This window comes from Sesamum indicum, linkage group LG16 (genome assembly GCF_000512975.1).
Source record: "Sesamum indicum cultivar Zhongzhi No. 13 linkage group LG16, S_indicum_v1.0, whole genome shotgun sequence".
In the NCBI taxonomy this organism is placed as follows: domain Eukaryota; kingdom Viridiplantae; phylum Streptophyta; class Magnoliopsida; order Lamiales; family Pedaliaceae; genus Sesamum; species Sesamum indicum.
The window spans coordinates 722,606-744,187 of NC_026160.1; the positions used below are offsets into that span (position 1 = coordinate 722,606).

The 21,582-nt window shown below is 31.2% G+C and overlaps 3 protein-coding genes across 4 annotated transcripts in view; 1 reads left to right on the top strand and 2 right to left on the bottom strand.

The window, feature by feature from the left end:
• On the top strand, window positions 6,356-7,571 carry LOC105178599 (mitogen-activated protein kinase kinase kinase ANP1). Its single transcript, XM_011102109.2, has one exon. The coding sequence runs from the start codon at window positions 6,444-6,446 to the stop codon at window positions 7,548-7,550; it is 1,107 nt and encodes a 368-aa protein (XP_011100411.1). The 5' UTR covers window positions 6,356-6,443; the 3' UTR covers window positions 7,551-7,571.
• LOC105178491 (stearoyl-[acyl-carrier-protein] 9-desaturase 6, chloroplastic-like) lies at window positions 8,465-11,585 on the bottom strand. Its single transcript, XM_011101973.2, has 2 exons — window positions 11,004-11,585; window positions 8,465-9,223 (listed from the first exon to the last, which is right to left on the bottom strand). The coding sequence occupies exons 1-2, from the start codon at window positions 11,583-11,585 to the stop codon at window positions 8,657-8,659; spliced, it is 1,149 nt and encodes a 382-aa protein (XP_011100275.1). The 3' UTR covers window positions 8,465-8,656.
• The window catches only part of LOC105178492 (stearoyl-[acyl-carrier-protein] 9-desaturase 6, chloroplastic), a 6,480-nt gene continuing 843 nt past the window's right edge, over window positions 15,946-21,582 (bottom strand). Inside the window, exons 2-3 of one of the 2 annotated variants that reach the window (XM_011101975.2) lie at window positions 17,469-18,084; window positions 15,946-16,760 (exon numbers count right to left, since the gene is read on the bottom strand). In XM_011101975.2, coding sequence (XP_011100277.1) covers window positions 16,188-16,760; window positions 17,469-18,071 — 1,176 coding nt within the window. In that variant the 5' untranslated portion in view covers window positions 18,072-18,084 and the 3' untranslated portion in view covers window positions 15,946-16,187. Of the gene's footprint in view, window positions 16,761-17,468; window positions 18,159-21,582 lie in introns of those variants that run through there. The other variant, XM_011101974.2, reaches the window with a different exon arrangement.

The window sequence follows — 21,582 nt, forward strand, 5'->3', positions numbered from 1 at the left end:
AAAAATGAGTATAATTATCCGTTAATATAATAAAACAGGGCGTCAGAAGATTGAATGAGAAGAGGTTGTTTTACTGTAGGTAAGAGGTCACGTTACAAGAATACTTGCACGCCTCTGGCACAGGGGAAAGAAAACAATTATGAGGGCATAAAAAGTATTTCACTTAAGCCATTTCCACTAGATTGCTTTGTGAAGCATTTGCCAGTGGGATTGCGCCTTCTCAATGGAAGTGCCTGACCAAACATATTTAAAGGATAATTATGTTTTCCACTTTTAAAATATGATGAAATTATATGTAAATTTTCTATAGTTTGAAAAATTATATATATAACTTTTGAAGTTTGTTTCTATCTAACAAATAAATTCTTTTATTAGTCAAATTCACTGAATTTGCTGATGTTAATAGAAAAATTAATATTTACCTGGCTTATTATAAGTCAAATATTTTTTTCGGACTAAACTACCTTTATAACAGTGAAGATATATCTCCTCACATACATTAACACGTGAAGGTGTATAATTTAATTATAAAAAAATTTATTTAACCTGCAACAGGTCAGTAATAAATCTATCGGGGTAAATATAAATTTTTTTTGTTAATATTAGTAAATTCGATAAACTTTGACTAACAAATGGACTAATTTGTTAGATGAAAACAAATATTAAGAATACTAAATATAATTTCTCAAATCATAAAACATTTATATGTAATTACACCAAATCTCAGAAAAGAAAACTATAATCAACCCTATTTTCAAAATCCAAAACAGTGTGCATTTGGAAACAATACCAAATGGGCCAGTAGTGCCAATCTTGTAATTTCCCTTATATTATAGGACTGGAAATCAAATTCCCTTAATTAATTATCTTCCATTTGGAGAAGGTTGGTGCAACTTATGTTCTGTGAAACCACTTACTCTTTACACTTTCTTTTGACGAGTGGTTGAGTTATATTAAGAAAATATATATAATTTAGGTAAAATACACTTTGCTCCTGAACTATTCGTCATGTAACAATTACCTTTTATTTCTACAATTAAATTTTTAAACAATATTGCCCTTATATTACATATATATACATATTTAGTTCAAAGAATTTTTTTTAGTAATTTTGCATTTTAAGTTTAATTACAATTTTCTTAATTGAAAAAAATATGTTTTATTTATAATAAAGTAAAATATAATCAATGAGGTAAATAGCTCAAATTTTATTTTTTTCACAGACTCAACGTTAACTAATAAATGAGTACAATAAATACACAAAAAAATTTCATGAAAAGATTTTATTGATTTGGTAATAAAATCAAGTTATTAACTATTTATTCTTTTAGATAAAAATAAATAATAAATATCGATTTTTTTTAACATATTTTCTTTAAAAAGTATGATAAAATATATTTATTCATTTTTTTATAAAAATATTTAACTTTTGGTTAATCACACAAATATATATTTATCAATTTCTTTTAAGAAGCATAAATGAATTGTTGGTTATATTATATTTATTGTGTATCTACTATATATATATGAATTTATACTCCACTTTAATTTAAATTCTTCACTTATTAAAAAAATTAATTAAAAATAATTTAGTGATGATTTAACGTATAAAATACTAAAATATATTAAAAATAATATTATTGATCAAGACTTGCGGGGTATTTTTGTCAATCAACGGGATAAGTGTTACATTTATTACTTCAAGAGTAAATATTACATGACGAATAATTCAAGGAGGCAAAGTATATTTTACCCTATAATTTATTATATATAATTCTTTTAAATTTTCAGACAATAAAATGCAATTAATCATAAGCTAATTGTAATAAAGTAGTGCTGCAACTGCTCAGTTTGACCTACGGCACAACAGTTTGTCAATCATCAGTTGTCTTGAAAGCTACGCCATGCACTGCGTAGTCATTCACCTAAAATTCATTAACGGCTCTCCTACCCCATCGGTGTCTATACTCATTATACAAGTGAGGGCTAGTTGTGTAGATTATTTTGTACTTGATCATCATTATCAACATAAATAAGCAATTGACTCGATGATATTGTAGAGATTAACTCTATATAATTATAGTATATGCTCGTTATGTAATTGATATTTTCTAAAATATTTTTAAAATATGAGTTTAATTACCTAACGACGTTTCATACCATAAAGTGCGGCAACTGCTCAGATATACGCAATTGAACTATTTTTAAGAATTTCATAAATATTTAAATTAAAGGAATAATTGACTTTTCTTCCCTGAGATTTAGTGTAATTACAAGTAGACTCCCTGTGTTTGGGTGATTACATCTAACATTCCTGATATTTGCTTCCCTCTAACAAATTAGTTCCTACATTAGACAAAACTCATCGAATTTGCTAATATAAATAAAAGAAATCAGAAAAAGTTTATATTAACTTATTACATGTTAAAATTTTCCACGCGTTAATGCACATGAGAAGGTATATCTTTACCGTTATAAAGGTAGTTTAGCTCTAAAAAAAACTATTTGACCTGCAATAATTCAGTAATCAATTAACTGAAGGTAAATATCAATTTTTATTTAGTTTATTTTTTTTGTTAATATCAGCAAATTCAGTGAATTTTGACTAATATAGTAACTTATCCCAAACTATAAAAGGTCTACATATAATTACACCAAACTTTAAGGGAGAAACGTGTAATTATCCCTAAATTAAAAATATACTAAACTTAAATTACAGATAAAAAAAATATTAAATATTAAAATATTGACAGAGGGGGTATGGTTTAGATAACTAGAGCTAACCAATAGAGTTGGCAATGGGCAGCAGATGGACTAACCTGCCAAAAAAACACACAATAAAAGAACCCTTTTTAATTTACAACTATAATTAAATTCCACCATTTGTTGTCTAGTGTTTGTCAATTAAACTTTGGTAAAATTAGTTGCAACTTCTTATGAAACCCTTTTCTTGAATGCCTTTTGACTTCTACTCCAAACCTCTTTCAAACATATTCTTCTTTATTTTGTCTTTCTATCAACTCCTAATTCTCTAATTTGTATCAACTCAAATCAATTTGTCTTTTTCTAGTATAGATATTTATGATTTCAGCCAATGAGGCTTAGTTTAGTTGGCGAAATTGAGGCCCATGATCTTAGAGTCGTGGTTTCGTACACAACGCTTTACATGTAGGATGTTGTTATACTGCATAATAGGTATTGCCCACTGTAATGATATGTGTTGTTTAAATCCCATTGATATGATGTTATTGATCAGGGTATGATTGTTATAATTGTCTTTGTTAGGTATTATCGATATTTGACGAAAACGATTGTAATCCAGTTATTTCAATTAATAACAGTTTATCTCTTCAAATAAAAAAAAAATATCTACAATTTCTACTTTTTCTTTGCACGTGTGATGGAAAATTACATACATACCCACTAGAAAACCATCGATTTTATTTACACAAACCCCCTTAATTTTTTAAAAAGTCACACATACACCCCTAGAAAATCAACATCATTACACAAAATCACACTTCTCTTTTAGCTTTCGAGGCCTATTCTTGTAATTACTACAAATGATAAAGATCGTTCGTATAAACAGATCATAAATTATGGGTGTCAGTGTAATTATCTCTTCTTCTTATTATTATTTAAATAATTTTTTACTAGCTAACTTAACTAACTTTAATTACTTGTCTAAGTTTTCTAATGATGTTAGGCTTCATCTTGAAGTATGGTAATATAACTAATTGAAAACTTGACATGGCACAAACTTTTTTTTTTTTTAAATTAAAAAGAAAAAACTCAAGAAAATGGATCATTCCCAATATCCCTCCTACCCTTAAGTTGGATAAGTAGTGATGAGTGGGACACATGTCATCCATAGTCATCAAAAGTAGCTCATCACTTTTCAATAGCTTTCTTAATAAGTAGTCACCAATCATGTGTAGTGACGTTCCTAGCTACATACATCTTTGGAGTTACGACAGTCCAACGTTTCACAAATATAAGTTATAAGTATACTTTTTGTGATATTATAAATGAGCAAATTATTATTTTATATATAAAAAAAATATAATGTAACTTTCTGTATTTTTAAAAATACAGCAATTTATCTTCTATGTTTTTTAAAATGAAACAATTTACCTTTTTGTGGAAAAATTGCTATTATTTTTCATAGGGGGTAATTTACTTGTTTGCGGTATCAGGTAAATTGCATTAACTCAATTATAATATTATGAATTTAAATCCCATGCTTATATATGGGTGTTGGTTTATTTTTATAATAATAGTTGTTTGTCAGTTATAAATATTAGAGTAAATTATATTTTATCATCTCAACTTTGCAAAATTTGCACTCTGCTATATATGACAGGTTTTTTGTTCTTTTTTTTTTTCTGTCGGAAAAACATCACATGTTGTGCGTATATTAAAATATCACATCACATAACCTTTTAAATATCACATGTGTCCCGCATGTGATATTTTACGATAAAATACTTGGGGGTGGGGGGGAGGGGACAGTTATAAATGACAAATTGTAGAATATTCTAAAGTTGAGACAGTAAGTTGACATCGAAAAAAAAAATTTAGATGACAAAGTGTTAAAACGATCAAAGTTCGAATGATAAAATGTCGTTAACCCTAAATATTACTACGTGATGATAATTGATATACTGATTTGTATATATAATAATTAGAATTGAGATTTATAAAATAAATATAACCGATTTATTGATTAGAAGAAAATGAATTGTGACAACCTTTAGTTTTCTCGTATTTTCCTCAGTGAAACTCAGTTAATTATTCTTCCTTTCAAAGTTAGGAAGCGCTGCTACAACACACGATTTTAGTGTTGATGAGATGGATTGTTTATGTCTTAAGATTCAAAAAAATGATTGTTCCTTGCTTGTGTTTCATCTAGAAGGTGATCATGAAAAAGACCAAAATCACACCTCATAATTCAATCATGAAAACAAATATTCTTGGCACGGTCCAAATTTAGCTTCCCCAAAATACATATATACCTTTTCACATGCATTATCGTGTGAAGATACCATATAAAAATAGTCTGATCAAAAAAGATTTATTTGACTCGCAATATGCCAGTAATAAGTGACCTTGGAGTAAATACAGATTTGCATTCAACGTGTTTGTTAATATCAGTAAATTTTATGATTTTTAACTAACTGATGAGTCTATAAATAATTACGCAAAAAACAAATGCCAGAAGTATCAGATGTAATTTCTCAATTTAAAATAAATTTACATATAATTACACCAAATTTCCGAAATAACAGTGTAATTATTCTTAAATTAAACTATACAAGTTGAACAAAGTTACCTATTTTAACTTTGACTTTCTTTTAAAAAAAATTGACTATGTATGTGGGAAGGAGATATTAATGTTGAGGAATGAACCCTTAAAAAATTCAAAGGTGTGAACCAAATAAAGGTACAAAAATTCAAATAAAAATCAAACATCGGTTGGTTGGCTCAACCCACTTCAGCAGTCACCCACCACACCTCCCTTCTTTATTCTTCAAAGTCATTCCCCACTTCATTACAAATTCACGCATCCAGTTTCGATTATCCAATCTCAGCCATCCACCTACCTACACTATACAATTATTATACGGTGCCGATAATTTATTTTTTTTTAGTAAATTAATTATAATTACATCATATATATTAATTAATAATTACTATTACAATAAATAAATAACTACTATTAAAATAAATTAATATCCATGTATAAATGCAATTACAACTCCCGACCTCATATTCACGAACATCAATATTCTAATTAAGTCAGGTCATACTTACAATAAATTTATGCACTTGTCGTCAATTAAAATTTTATAAATTAAACTATAGAGAGCGTATAATTTAAATTTGTTAATATTCTTAATATTTCTCGCCAACGATCTTTTTTCAAAAGGATTTACTAATTATATTTTTTAATAACATAAAAGGTTAGGATAAAATGTTTGCGATTGGAGATATTTAGCAACTACAAATTAAATATAATTTCCATTAAACTAATGCTATCACAAAAACAGTGTTTTTTCTTTTCTTGAAGTGTTACGTGTTGTAAATTGATTGAATTAATTTAAATTTTGATGTGGTATGGTCCATGTAATCATATTTCTCGACTCTTCATCCTTGTTCGGAAAGTTGCCACGTGTCGACAGCCCACCTGGCCATGTAATGACCCCCATCGGCCTACCCCATTGGCCTCTCATTGGCCAATAAACCATAAATATGTCGCCACGTTTTAAGTTCCCGTTAAAGCAACCTTCAACTCACCAGTTCCCAACTAATTTGGACAACATATTCACATTTGTATAAATCCCAAATTGCCACCTTATAATTCTCATCATTCCGTACTTATATATATATGTTGCTCCAAACCAAACTTACAACGTGTCAAAAACACACACAAAACACACCAAATGGACTGGACTAGAGGCCACACCATAGGCCAGGGAGCCTCCGCCACCGTGTCGACCGCTGTCTGCCGCCGGAACGGCGATACCTTCGCGGTGAAATCAGCCGAGCTATCGCAGTCAAAGTCTTTACGGAGTGAGCAGAGAATTCTTTCGTCTTTGAATTCCCCTCATATTATTGGTTACAAGGGGTGCGGCGTTAGCGTAGAGAATGGCAAGGCTCTGTTCAATCTTATGATTGAGTATGCGCCCGACGGCACGCTTGTTGATGAAATTCGCCGGCAGGGTGGCCGCTTAGACGAATCAACAATCGGTTACTACACGAGTCGTGTACTAAAGGGACTAGAGTACTTGCACTCAAGGGGAATAGTGCATTGCGATGTTAAAGGGAGCAACATACTATTGAGCCAAGAAGATGTCAAGATCGCTGATTTTGGCTGTGCCAAGGCAGCCGACGAGGCATCCATCGGTGGCACGCCGATGTTCATGGCGCCGGAAGTCGCACGTGGAGAGGAGCAAAGCTTCCCGGCTGACATCTGGGCTCTGGGCTGCACGATAATTGAGATGTCCACCGGGAAGTCCCCGTGGCCTAACGAACCGTCCACACTTCACCGGATTGCATTTTCGGGCGAGACGCCTAGGATTCCAACGTTCTTGTCCGATATAGCAAGGGATTTCTTGAGCAAGTGTTTGAGGGTTGATCCAAGAGAGAGATGGACAGCTAAACAGCTCCTCGGACATCGTTTTCTCCAGGAATTTCAATCTTCCCATGTGAAAATGATCATGAACAGCACAGGCTCGCCGACGAGTATTCTTGATCAGGGGATTTGGAGCTCAATTGAGGAAGAATTTTCACAAGGTATAAATGAGGTGAGGCATCAAGATTTGTTGGATTGTGCAGCGCAGAGGGTGAAGGAGTTGTCGATGAATTCAGGGAGGGAGAGATGGGAATGGGGAGAGAGGTGGATAACAGTGAGAGAGAGTGAAAATATTAGTGTAATTAGTATTGACAGTAGGTGTAAATTTAGAGAACAGAGTGTTGTACTTAGTGAGAATTCTAGTTTGAGGAGATGTACAGAGGAGTTGGTATCAGATCTGTTTCAATTTTTATAAAATTCCCCTCTTTCTTTTACAGTTCATCATCTTCTTCTTCGTCTTTTCTCTCTCCTAATTTTTTGGTTTTTGTGGGTAGATTTGGTGCCATAATACATTGTCAGGTTTTTCATATTTCAAAATAATTCATACCCGAATCAGATTTGACCAAACTAAATCAATCATAAAGCAAGTGTATCACATTTGTTATGTGATTGGTTACCTGCTCTGAACTGTACACCTATTATACGGTAAGTGTATTACACTTACCATATGATTAGTTCATATTTGGTCGAATCGAGTCCGAGTCAGAATTTCCAAACTTTTGGTTATCTAGCTTGAGTCTTTAAGTTTTCGAGTAATATGTACATAAACATGTGAATGGGCGGGCATCATTCAATTCGGAGCTGAACGCAATAAATATTAATAGTTGTTACTTATTCCAAAAAGTATGAATTCGGGCCTATACCTAATAAAAACTATTGAGTCTGTATTTGGGTATGAGCTATTGTAGCGGGTTCGAATTTGGATGTTTTCCACCCATTAAAAAATCTACCGATACAAATCCCATTGTAGGTAGTTCATAGATGTCCTCCACCCATTGCAGCTATTGTAGTTAGTTAGTATTTGTTGATGTCAATTTTTTTTTAATTAAATCAATCTCGTTCTAACTTAACTAACTATAGAGTAAATATGATATACTTATCATGTAATTAATTATTTTTCTAAATAATACACCAATCAAACAACAAATATATTGCACTTGTTAGATCATTAATTCAGATCCTAAATGTGCTGAAGTTTATTATTTTCTCCTCATAAAGCCTCTGTTTTTGAAATGTTCAAGATAAGCATTTTGCCTCCAAGAGGCGGAATGCTTCTTTTCTTTTTTTCTTTTTTAATATAAAATAATTTCACTTGACATATTTAAAAAAAGCTTGTTTTTATTTTTGATAATCTTATATAAACATATGTTACACAGAAGTCTAACATTAAATCATAATATTAGTTAAAAAGACTAAAAATCACTACCTTATGCAACAGGGGGTCGCGCACATTGTCTTTTCTTTATTTAAGAAAACCCTTTTAACTTTATATTTTCACACAGAGAATTGTTATATTTAACCCTACATAGTAACTTCTCTGTTAAAGATCCAACTGAAGTTTTGGCCTTTAGCCTCCATTTTCCCAACTCGTTCAACCGCTTGCTCCAGCACTTTCCTCATCCTAGTCGGTATATCGCAGACATGTTCTTGCGCATGCCTCCCGTCGCCTTTTAGCCCCTCGAGCTTCTCCAAATTCCACTCTTCGATCAAGAACTCCAAGATTTCGATATAATCAATAGCCGTGTAAACCCCAATCCGTTCGGTCACGGATGAGAAATGTTGGAAAAGATGAGGGTCCCGACCATCGCACATTAGGTGACTTGGCATTATGACTCTCTTTCTCATCATTTTACTTATGGCTAGCATGGTTTCATTTGGATCGATCTCGAGTAGCTTCTTGATGATTCTCACATATGCATGCTCATGGCGCTTCTCGTCGGCCGCAATCGTCCCACATATCCTTGCAAGAACCGGATCCCCTCCCTCCTTCGCTAGTCGAGCTGTATTACCATGAGCAATAAAGGTGGCTCGCTCTTGGAATGATGTGTAGACGAACGTTAGATAAGGATTGTTGTCCCACCCGACATCCTATGGATGGTTGATGCATATCAATAAATGAAGTTGATATTTCATGGACAACAAAATATCTTCTACTACATGTCCATATCATTTGTTTTATTTTCAAAGAATTATACACATGATGTGTATATATTTATTTAATAGGAAAAACGCAAAAAACCCTCTATAATATTGTAAATGGGTAAATTAATCTCTAAAAAATAGTAATATATAAGTTAAACAAAAAACACAAAAAAATGAAGATAGGAACTTGCAAATTGGATAATAGTTAAAGAAAAAAATGTCAACTTAACATAGACATTTCTTTAGAATCAAGGATATAAAAGTTAAAAAATGTACTTAATTAGTATGAATACTTAAATTAGCAAGCCCCTAGAATAAATATTATGGTGAGAGGTAAAAGATTTATTTACTTTTTTTAAAAAATAAATTGCTATTTAATTTTAAATTAACTAACATATTATTATTATTAATATTCACGTAAGCAATGCATAATTTCTAAACCAATCAATAAATTCAAAGTAAACAAAGAAATAGACTACGTGCTATTAAAAATAGACTAGATATATACCTATATCCACACTACTCGAAATCACGATCTCTTGCACTATAAGAAAATAGTTCAATAGCAATGATAAGAAATTAGCTCCGAGCTGATTAACAAGTAAAATTCTCATTGCTACTCTATATTATTTAATACAAAAAATTTATTTGATAGTGTATTTAGCAACGAAAATTTACTTACTAACAAATTTAACAACAAATTGTTTAAACTATATGCTAAATAATTTAATTAACAACGAAAGTTTTATTTACTAATTAGCTCGACACTGATTTTAGTATCAATTTTTTTTTATATCTATTGAGTCATTTTCTTGTAGTGTTGGTTGTTGGAATTTTGGGACGAAAATGTCCCAAAATCATACATTTTTAGACTAAAAAGGCGAGATTTTGAGTTTCATGGGACTAAAAATATCACCTGCCATAATTGTTGCGGTACCAAAAAAAATTATGTCTTTATTTTATGGGACTAAAAAATATTTGCCCCTCTATAGCACAAGATATATAATGTCCAGTCTATAATGCCCTAAGGGCCCATATCCTAGCAAGATGCATTTTAAAAAGAAAATTATGAATTTCATATAAAGTTAATATTTTATGCATGGGGATCGATCAAGTAACAAGCCGCGTCAACACTCCATACCACAACTTTTCAAACTTGGGAGCCGTAAGAACCAAATAATGAAACATTTTTATTTTAAAAAATATATATAAATTGCTATTTGAATCATATATAGATGTATTTTTATACTTATATGTGATTGTATATGCAATATACACAGCTTTACATATCCATATTTATATGCATATCATATATATATATATATATATATATATATATATATATAACATAAAACCTATTACAATATTTCAACTGGTGGGATTTGTGATAAAAAAAAAATTAGTTACAATCCACACAAAAACTATTACAATATTTCAACTGGTGGCATTTGAGATAAAAAAAAAAAAAGGAAAAAATGCAAGTAATCCTCTTGTGATATCACAAATGAGTAAATTATTCTCTTATGAAAAAACAAATAGCGATTTATCTCTCTGTATTTTTTAAAATACAACAATTTACCTCACTATACTTTTTAGAATGATTGCTTCATTTTAAAAAGTACAGGAGGGTAAATTGCTATATTATCTTTATAAGGAGATAATGTGCTCAATTTGAAAATATGAAAGTGAAAATTGAGAATGAAAGTAAGAATAAACAGTGTCTTACCATTCCAGCTCCAATCAATTGATGTATTGTCTTCTCAATCATCGACATATCAACCCGGCCCGAAAGATAAAGATACGTCCTAAGCAAATCTCCATGCCTATTTTCCTCTGCAGTCCAAGATCGCAGCCAAGTAGCCCATGGGCTCCGGCTTGCTCCACTCTCATCTCGAATCCCATCACATGCATTTATTGTAGATTGATATGTAGGTAGTGCTTCTTCAGTAATCATATCCCCCACCAATACTACAAAATATTCATCCGGAAGCCCCATCGTACGCTCGCGCAACATCCGAACTTCATCCATGAAGTCGTCAGTAGGCTGGGTGGGATCAGGGAGAAAGTCACTCGGCTGCCAGCATTTGTTCACGGGCTTGAGGAGTGGCAGTACATAATCGGAGGCCCATGATTCCAGTGACTTGAACACTTCTAGTTTTTCTGGTGGCATTGGATGGGTAATTCTACGTTGATGCAGTGTTGACACCGGTTGTTTTGAGATGGCGGAGATGGATTGTGGACGTCGAAAAGTGGTGGCTCCACCGCATGCAAGTGGGATGATGGTGGTGGAGAATAGTAAAGTTTTCATGGCTATTGACCTGATGCTACAACTAAAGTTATGTCATCAATTTATAGGGAAAAATTCAGAGACCCCCCATGTGATGATAGGAATGTTAAAAAAATTTCCTATAAAAATTAAAGTATCAAATACTTCCTGTGATATAAAATAAAGTTCAAAAAAACCCCTTCGTATAAAATTTGAGTCACACGCGTTTTGACTGCGATTTTTATATGAAAGTACCTTTTTTTTTTCTTATACTTTTGTCCTTCACTCACATGCCCTTTCACGGTCGTCGCCCATTTTCTGCGCAGGGAGGGCACGAGAAGGGTGGGGGTGGGTGGGGGGAGAAGACGGGGTGGGGGGTGGCGGGGTTTATAATTATTATTTTATCTTTTTTATAAACTATATTTTTATATATTATAAATATATTTTAATAGTATTAAATTATATATTAATAGGCCTAGCTTGACCAGTTGACTAGAAGGGGTATTTTAGTCATTATTTCTAAAAAAATAGGTTCAAATTGACCAGGGTCGGTATTTATTCGTAACATAGGGGTGATTTTTTATATTAAAAATTTCATACGGGAATTTTTAATATTTTTACATATTACAGGGGGTCAAAATGGATTTAACCCTCAATTTATATTGTTATCATCGAAAAGTTCGAAATAGAAAATATTGTTAAACTATTAATTATTTTAGTACATTTGTGACCAATCAAAGATAAGTAGTCATTTGATGAAGCAAGCTAACAATTCAAAAGTTAGGTTTTCATTTTAATGATCTCTCAAGCCAAAAATTGTAATTTACGTCCCACACGTTACACTTTTTGTGATTTTAGAGTCAATATTTCTTTTTTTTTTTTTTGTTCTTCTTTTGAAATCAAGGAAACTTTTATTCATGATGAAAGAATGTCATTCAGGACAGGAGAAAGGTTAGTTCAAACCACTTACTGAGGCCAACCTTGTGTGAGTGTAGAATTAAATACCAAATAATAAAAAAATAATAAAAGTAATGAAATGAATCATATACGTATTAATGACTCGTAGAAAGATCATATCAAGCGAAGGCTAATATGATAATCACCAAACGCCCTCCATTACATTTACTACCTACGTATAGGATGGTGTAGTTGCCGTTCAAGACACCTACGATGGTTGTTTATTTAATGCTACCTTAGCATGCCCTACCAACCACTCAACCTTTGGCTTAGTGACTGCTTAAAATGATCCACTTCAATTATTTTATAATGCTTCATCGAAAAATTATTTGGGATATTAAGATCATTTACAAAGTCACATGCATATAAAATATAGGAAAAAAAATGTAATTTTAGTCGTGTAGTTTATGGAGGTGGTATTTTTTGATACTATACGAATTGATCTTTGAAATTTAGTCTTGTAACTTTATAGTTTTGTCAATTCGTCATTGTAAAGTCAGTTTGGTCAGAAAATTACATGTGGCCGGCACATGATCCAATAAAATTGCAATTTTAGTCTTTAATTAGGAGAAGTTGGCATGTTTAATTATATAATTTTTGGGAGTTGGCATTTTTGACTATACAAATTGATTTACAGGACTAATATTAAAATCATGTGTAAGTCGCATACGATTTTCCTATAAATTTGGCTGAAAAAGGACTAAAATTATAAAAATTAAAAAAATTGCAGACCCAAATTATGATAAAAAATGTCAGTCTTCCTAAGTTACATGATTAAAATTATAGTTTTTGCAAAATATAACTATGAAATAAATAATATCTGGCCAATATTGGAACTTGTTGAGTACTCATTGAACTCTATAGTGACTCATCATATGGTATAAAATGAGTGTGGGAGCATCGTCAACAACACAAAATAAAGATCAAGCTATACTTGGCCTGTCAATGGTGGGTATCATTTTAACCGAGCATGTGCCCGATAAATATCTGTAATCGTTACTTGGGTATAGTGTAATTTCCACCAAATTGTTGATTTTTCCTCCAATTCTCCATGCTTTCCCTCCAATTCTACATGCTTTCCTTCCATATTTAACAGCACCTAACGGATTTCAGCAGCTGCCGTTAAGTTTTAACGGAAATCCCTAACCGGGATTGAAATTGAAAAAAAAATCCACTTACGGGACCAAATGTGCGAATTGCCCTTAGTATGGACTAAAATTGGAACCGAGTCCACTTTTGGGACCAAAAATATAATTTACCCTCATATAAACTCTTTAAAAAAAAATAAACCAAACAAATATTAAGAGTTTATAAGCTCTCAAATATTTTTTTAAAATGTTCTGAGAAGCTTACAAACTTAGCCAAACATCCTCTTATTGGAATGACTTTTTTGGCCCTGCGCGAATTAATTTTTATAATTTAGTCATATATCTTTTAAATTTTTAATTTTAGTCCTTTTCCGTAGGAATTTGAAATTTAATTGAGTTATGTGCAAATCAAATACAATTTTCATCTAATTCGATTCGGAAATAAATTAAAAATATTAAAAAATTTAAAATTATAAAAATATATTCAGACAAGACTTAAAAATATCCCATGCACTTCCTAACATACAACACCAAAATTCCATTTTTCCCAAAATGCAATGTGCAGTTGAGGACCTGACCACCTTTCCCTTGCAAAAAGTTGTTCTCAGCATTTCCCTCTTTTAGTAGGGGTTTTTCAAGTCATTATTAGTAGCACCTAACTTCATGTGATCTCATTTAACATAATGTCGGAATGATTGTTTGATTAAATTTATTAAAATATTTTATATGCTCCTGCATTTTATAAGATATTTTACGAGATTATAAAATATTGGATTCTATTTTAAAAATAAAATTTAAAATCGTTTCGATAAAATAAGATGTTAAAACTTATAAAATGTTAGGGTGTTTGGCATTATAAGGTCTTTTATTGCTGAAATAAGTTGTTATTTCTTAACATATTTTGTATTTAAGTATTTTTAAAATACTTTCATAAGTAGTTCACATTAGTTTAACTCTAAATAAAAAGTCCATAGATAATTTCTTCAAAAAATATAAAAGTATTTCTTATATTTTTGCTAGTCGAATATTAATATAGATATATAATTCATATTTCCTTTATCAATAACTATTTTTAGTCGTTTATAATATCTTGAATTTGTGTTTTTCGGTAAATATAATATAAATAGCAATTTTTTTTATATTTAACTATATTACTATTAAATAATGAAGTATTTTTTCTAAATGCAAAAGAATAAATAGCAATAAAATATTTTAAATTATAGAGAGAAAGAGAGAATGTGTATGTGTGTGAGTGAGAGAGAGAGAGGAGAGAGAGTGTGTTTGTGTGGGAATAAGGATTTTTTTGTTTCATAACATATTAATTTATAGAGCTTATAGATGTTTTGAAAAAGTTAAAAGAAGTTAACTTTTTTTTGAAGAGATTATAAGATCAAAAATATTTTATTTTGAGAAGTTAATTTTTTTTAAAGAGATTATAAGTTCAAAAACATCTTATTTTGAGATTTTATAAACTATTTAAAAAAAATACAACACAATTTTTTAGAGCTTGTAAACTCTCAAACATCTTTTAAGATGTTTCGATTAGCTTATAAACTTAGCTAAACACCCACTAAATAGAGCATATAGCTTATGCTCTTTCAAATTACGGACCATGACAAAATAAGTACAAAAGGAATAATCATATTATACGTTGTGCACTTTAACTGGTGTAGTTAGTAAAGAAATACTTTTCGACATCATTCTCGCCATATTTTTTGAATTGTTCTATTCTTTCTTTCTGCAACGTCATTTTCGTGTGGTATATTTGGAACAGTCATAGCATGTCAAATTCCATGTTTTTCACAAAAAGGCTTTGAATTCATAGAAGTAAACTCGCCACCTCTATCGATCGTTAGAGGTTTCAGTTAAAAATTAGTTTCTTTCTCAATATGTGTTTTGAACCTTTTAAATGTGACAAAAACTTCATTCTTGTGTTTCAAAAAATAAACACATGCTTAGGAAAACTTTTTTCTTCCATGCTTTCTGAGTAGATAATTTCTTCCATGCTTAGGAAAACTTTTTTCTACACATTTCCAATTGTTGAAAACTGAAAATGAAAATGAAAACACAACCAAACAGCCTCTAAGAGTTTTGACAAGAAAAGAAATGGTATAGCCAATCAATAATGCCTTAGTCCTGTGGTTGAGTTTAAGACTAAGATTTTATAGAAAAAATCGAGATGTGGCTTCTAGTTCAACTGAATTTGTGGGTTTTTTTTTTTCGTATAATGTGAGTATTTGTCTCATTGAATATTTATATGAGTTATTTATTTGTTTTATTCATTTATTAATTTTAATCATATTAATGTATTAATTGAATCGATATATTACTAAAAAGAAATGGTATACATAGCCTGGAAACAAACTAACCCCATCCATTATATATATATACCAATGTACTTAATGTTATATAGCATCCTTTAATTTCTTGATATACAGTTCTGTCCCTTGCGTCAGAGAGTTACTCAACTGCCTTTCTCTTTTGTTTAGGGGAGTGGTTTACTCAACTTGCTCTATGATTAATTTAGTTCGGCCAAACTTGGTTCGGGTTAGAATTTCAAGTTTTACCTATTTATACATTCACAATGAGCCTGTTGCATTTAAACCTGAATAGTAACTTCTCTGTTAAAGATCCAACTAAATTTTTGCTCATGTGGCTCCATTTTCCTACCTCGTTCAACTGCTTGCTCTTGCAGTTTCCTCATCCTAGTTGGTAGACTGCACACGTATTCTTGTTCGCGCCTCCCATCCCCTTTTAGCCCATCGAGTTTCTCTAGCCTCCATCGTCCGATTAAGAACTCCAGGATTTCCATGTAATCGTCAATCGTGTAAACCCCAATCTGTTCAGCCACGACTGAGAAATGCTGGAAAAGGATAGGGTCCTGACCATCGCACATTAGGTGACCTGGCATTGTGATTCTCTTCCTCATCATGTTACCTATGGCTAACATGGTATCATTTGGGTCAACCTCGAGTAGCTTTTCAACAATTCTTACGTATGCATTCTCGTGGCGCTTCTCGTCAGTCGCAATGGTCCCACATATGCTTGCAAGAATTGGATCCCCAGCCTTCTTTGCTAGTCGAGCTGTGTTACCATGAGACACAAATGTAGCTCGCTCTTGGAATGATGTATACACGAACGTTAAGTAAGGATTGTTGTCCAACCCAATGTCCTGTGAAGAGTTAATCCTCAATAATATATTATGTTCTATGTAAGAATTAAAATATACTTACGGTGAGAAAAACAAGTTTGTGTGATATTATAAATGAGTAAACTATTTTTTATGAAAAAAAAAAATTTATCACCTTATATTTTTTAAAATACAACAATTTTTACCTTTCCTTTGTCTTTTAAAATGAAACAATTTACCTCCTTAGACAGGATGGTAAATAACTTCATTTTATAAAGCACGAGGGGTAAATTGTTATCTTTTTATCATAGGGAGATAATCTACTCACTTGCAATATCATATAGGGTAAATTGCATTAAACCTACTTATGTTTGTACAAAAAATAGGGGATAATTACACTCTCCTCCTCTGAAACTTGGTGTAATTATATGTAGACCCCCTATGATTTGAAAAATTACTTTTAACACCTCTGAAGTTTGTTAACATAAGTAAGTTCAATGAATTTTGACTAATGAAGGAATATATTTGTTAAATAGAAGCAAAACTCAAGGTTGCTAGCTAGATGAAATTTCTCAAATCACAGTGAGTTTACGTGTAATTCACCAAACTCTAGGAGAGGGGAGTGTAATTATCCCAAAAAATAATGAGGGCATGAAAAGATTATGAAATATTTCAGACGGAAATATTCACATGTTTCAAGTTAATAAAAGTGAGAATTGAAAAGAAAAAAGAAAACAAATATCTCCTCACCGCTCCAGCTCTAATTAGGTGTTGTGTTGTCCTCTCAACCATCAACATATCAACCCGGCCAGAGAGATAAAGATATGTTCTAAGCAAATCACCATGCCTATTTTCCTCGGCAGCCCAAGACCGAACCCAAGCAGCCCACTGGCACGGACTTGCCCCACTCTCTTCCCGGACCCCATCACATGTATTTATCATAGATTGATAAGTCGGTAGTGCTTCCTCGGTGATCATATCCCCCACCAATACCACAAAATACTCGTCAGGGAGCCCGATTGTCCGATCACGTAGGGCCTTAACTTCGTCCATGAAGTCGTCGGCAGGTTTGGCGGGGTTCGGCAGAAACTCGCTAGGCTGCCAGCATTTATCCACCGGCTTGACGAGTGGTAATACAAATCTGGAGGCCCATGATTCAAGTGACTTGAAGACTTCAACTTTTTCTGGTGGCATTTGGTGGGTAAGTTTTTGGTGGCGCGATCGTGATGGTGGCTGTTTAGCATTAGCAGCGGCGGAGATGGGTTTTGGACGCCGGAAAGTGGTGGCTCCACCACATGGCATGGATGCAAGTGCGGTGGCGGGGATGATGTTGGAGAATGCTAAGATTTCCATGGCTTGTCGTTGGCTACAATATGTTGTGCCGTCAATTTATAATACTATTATTACAAAGTTTATGGGGAAAGAAGCTTAAAATTCAGGGTAAAATGACTGTGCCCTTCTAACTACTTTTTATATAATATTTACTCCCATGAACTAATAAATATAACATTTATCTACAAAATTAAATTTATAAATAATATTGCCCTAAATAATTTAGGAGGACAAAATATATTTTACCATAAAATTTATTATTGAATTATCATTATTTTTGTACGTTCTGTAATTAAAGGAGTCAAAGTTGGACAATCATTTATGACAATGGGGGATTTGTCTAATTGTTACAATTTTCTTCAATCAATTAATATGATTATCTAAAAGAGTTTTTTTAAAAAATCCAATAACCTATTGGTTAGAATATGATTTATTTTGATGAATACATGTAATGAATAAAAATTAAAAGTATGAAAGAAATTAATAATATTTAGGGTAAAATATACTTTACTCCTGAACTATTAATATTTACCCCATAAACTAACAAATGTAACGCTTACCTCTATAATTAAATTTGTGGACAATATTGGTCTTATATTGTATATATAGTTCAAAGAATTTTTTTTCTAACAATTTTGCATTTTAAGTTTAATTAAAATATTCTTAATATCAAAAAATATCTTTTAATTATAATAAAATAATATATAACTAGTCAATTAAATAGTTTGAATTTTGTTATATTTTACAGGCTCAAAGTTAAGTAGTGAATCAGTAAAAAAAAATACACAAAACAATTTCTGCAAAAATTTTACTAATTTGGTAATAAAATAAAGTTATTAACTATTTATTCTTTTAAATAAAAATGAGTAATTAGATTTTTTTCAATATATTTTCTTTAAAAAGATATGATAAAATATTTATATTTATTCATTTTTTAAAAAATATTTAATTTTTGGTGTAAGCATATATATTTATCAATTTCTTTTAAGAAGCACATATGAATTGTTGGTTATATTATATTTATTGTGTACAATTATCTCTATTCATCCGGCTCACGAGCTTTTTCTATTTTTTTATATATAAAATTTTTATATATAAATACTTTATCAATTTTATACTCAAAATTGACCATATATTATAATTAATAATTAATACCATACATTTTATTTTGAATAATAATAAATTATGGTACTTTTATTTATACATTTAATCTTTATACAAAAATAAATTTAATCAACAACTTAGTAAATTATAATATTTTTTATAGTTAAAATTATTATTATTTACATATATAAACTTTATGTTATACTTTTTTTAAATTGACAAGTAATTAACTTATGATTTTTTTTATCTATTTCTGAGTTTTTATATTTATATCATACATACACATTATGCAATATATTTATTACTTATAAATTAATGTTGAAATTTAGTGATTCCTATGAATTAATCTAAAAATAATGATATAGTAATAATAATAGTGACGGTTGAACAATTTTAATTATTATTTTATCATATATATAATGATATCAAAAAGTTTAATCAACAATTAGGATATCTTAAAATCCGAGCACGCAATTCATACCAAATTTAAATATATATAACACTGTATCCATTAGATCATATATGACGGTATGATTTAAAATCACATGGCCTGATTTGACGATACACCATTTTGAATGATTATTTTTATATTTCTAGTATGATATCTCGACATCTGTATATCCAATAAGTCAAAAAAAATTACCAAATATATTTTTCTATAAGTTTGATCATATATAAACGTCTAATCTGAATTTTGATGGCCTGATTAACCCATGTTGTTCAACAATGTAAAATGATAGTTACATCAAAGTAATACTAACATTTATAAATATATAAATTTATTGCAGATTGTGAAAATATTAATCTCAACTATAAAATATTTTTATATATTTCAATTGCATTATTCCAGATAATTGATACTCTTTTACAAATTTTAAATTATTCAGTATGAATTTTTTTTGTGTATTTTACTAATTATATTACTACTTAAACTGGTTAGTAGTTTATATTTATAACAATAAATTAAAATTTCATACTATATTTTGGTATATTTATAACATAGTATACATTATGCAGTCTATTTTATTAATTATAAATTTATGTAAAAATATGGAGTTTTCTATGATTTAATCTAATAATAATAAAAAAAAAAAATCAGCTCTAGCTCGTCAGATCGAGCTCGAGCTGGCCAAAAAAGGTCAAGCTCGACTTGTTTACACCCCGAGTAGGAGTTGTTGTCTATTGTATCCAAATATCCGAATTTGGTCATATTAGTAATTTTAATATTTTTTAATAATTTCACAATTAAATGACAATCATAATAAGAAATTGTGGTGAAAAAGAGTCCATGGCCCCACAACCTCTTCCAAAGCCTACAAAGAACATTCAGCCGCCGGAACCCCTAGATCGACGTCGTTCTTTTCTAGCACACCTTATTGGTGACCCTCCTAGGAGAAGATCGAGCCACTTTCCCCATGGGCAGCAAAGAAAATATTATCAGAGTCATAGAACTATTTTGACAGACCATGTCTTTACTGAGGAAATTGCGTAATAAATTTCTGAATGGAGGAGACAAAATGATTGGCGAAACATCTGAAATTTACTTTAGCCGGCAAATTCTCTCACGGCTATCCTAGCACGCAGGCAATCCGATCCTATTTTTTCCGGCTAGGCTTACGAGGGGCCTTTTCCATTGGTGTGATTAACTTTAAGCATGTACTCATCAAACTACATAACTAAGAAGATCTATCACGAATATGGCTAAAACAGATCCTTTTCATCGAGGGTTCTCCAATGCGTATCTTTAAGTGGTCACCGCAGTTCAACCCTTAAATTTAATCCTCGATTGCCTTAGTATGGATTCTCCTCCTTTTGGTGTAGCTTTTTCGGCTCTATAAGCCTACTGTCTTGACACATTGACCCTAAGTTCATTTATTACATCTTCTCTGAACCGTTTCACATTTCTTTTTGGATCAAATTTAAATTTCTGAAAGTACCCATCCTTCAATTAATTTGTCTTCATATTTTTCACATCAAAAATTTGTGGGCATGAGTGGTGAGATTTTAGTAGATTGATTTGGAATGTCTCCTCATCCTTTACTTTAATTGCATGCAGCCTCCATTCACAATCAACATCCCCACATTCAGCATAGATCATTCTTTTATCATTTTTCGTAAATTTCAATGTTCTTTTAGTCTTGATTGCATGGGATTGTAAGGCCGTTTTAAATTCTTTTTTATTGCTAAACAACATGCCAATTTCAAATGTGGGGTCATATGTTTCTTTTACATTGAAAAGAGGGTGTGAAGGTCCCTCATCCTCCCCATTATTTGAATCACTTTTCTCATCTAAGTCACCCTCATTATCCGCCGGATCCACTTCTTCACCATCACTAGACTACCTATTGTCTGAATCCCTAGCATTTTCCCCTTCAACCCACCCATTTTCATCACCATGACCACTCCCCCCCCCTCCTGCAGCCATTAA

What these genes read in the sequence shown, in the direction of transcription:
- LOC105178599 (XM_011102109.2), top strand. Translation starts at nt 6,444, where the DNA reads ATGGACTGGACTAGAGGCCACACCATAGGCCAGGGAGCCTCCGCCACC.
- LOC105178491 (XM_011101973.2), bottom strand. Translation starts at nt 11,585, where the DNA reads ATGAAAACTTTACTATTCTCCACCACCATCATCCCACTTGCATGCGGT. An exon ending in AATTGATTGGAGCTGGAATG is followed by an intron (nt 9,224 to 11,003) that starts GTAAGACACTGT and finishes AACCATCCATAG; the next exon opens with GATGTCGGGTGGGACAACAA.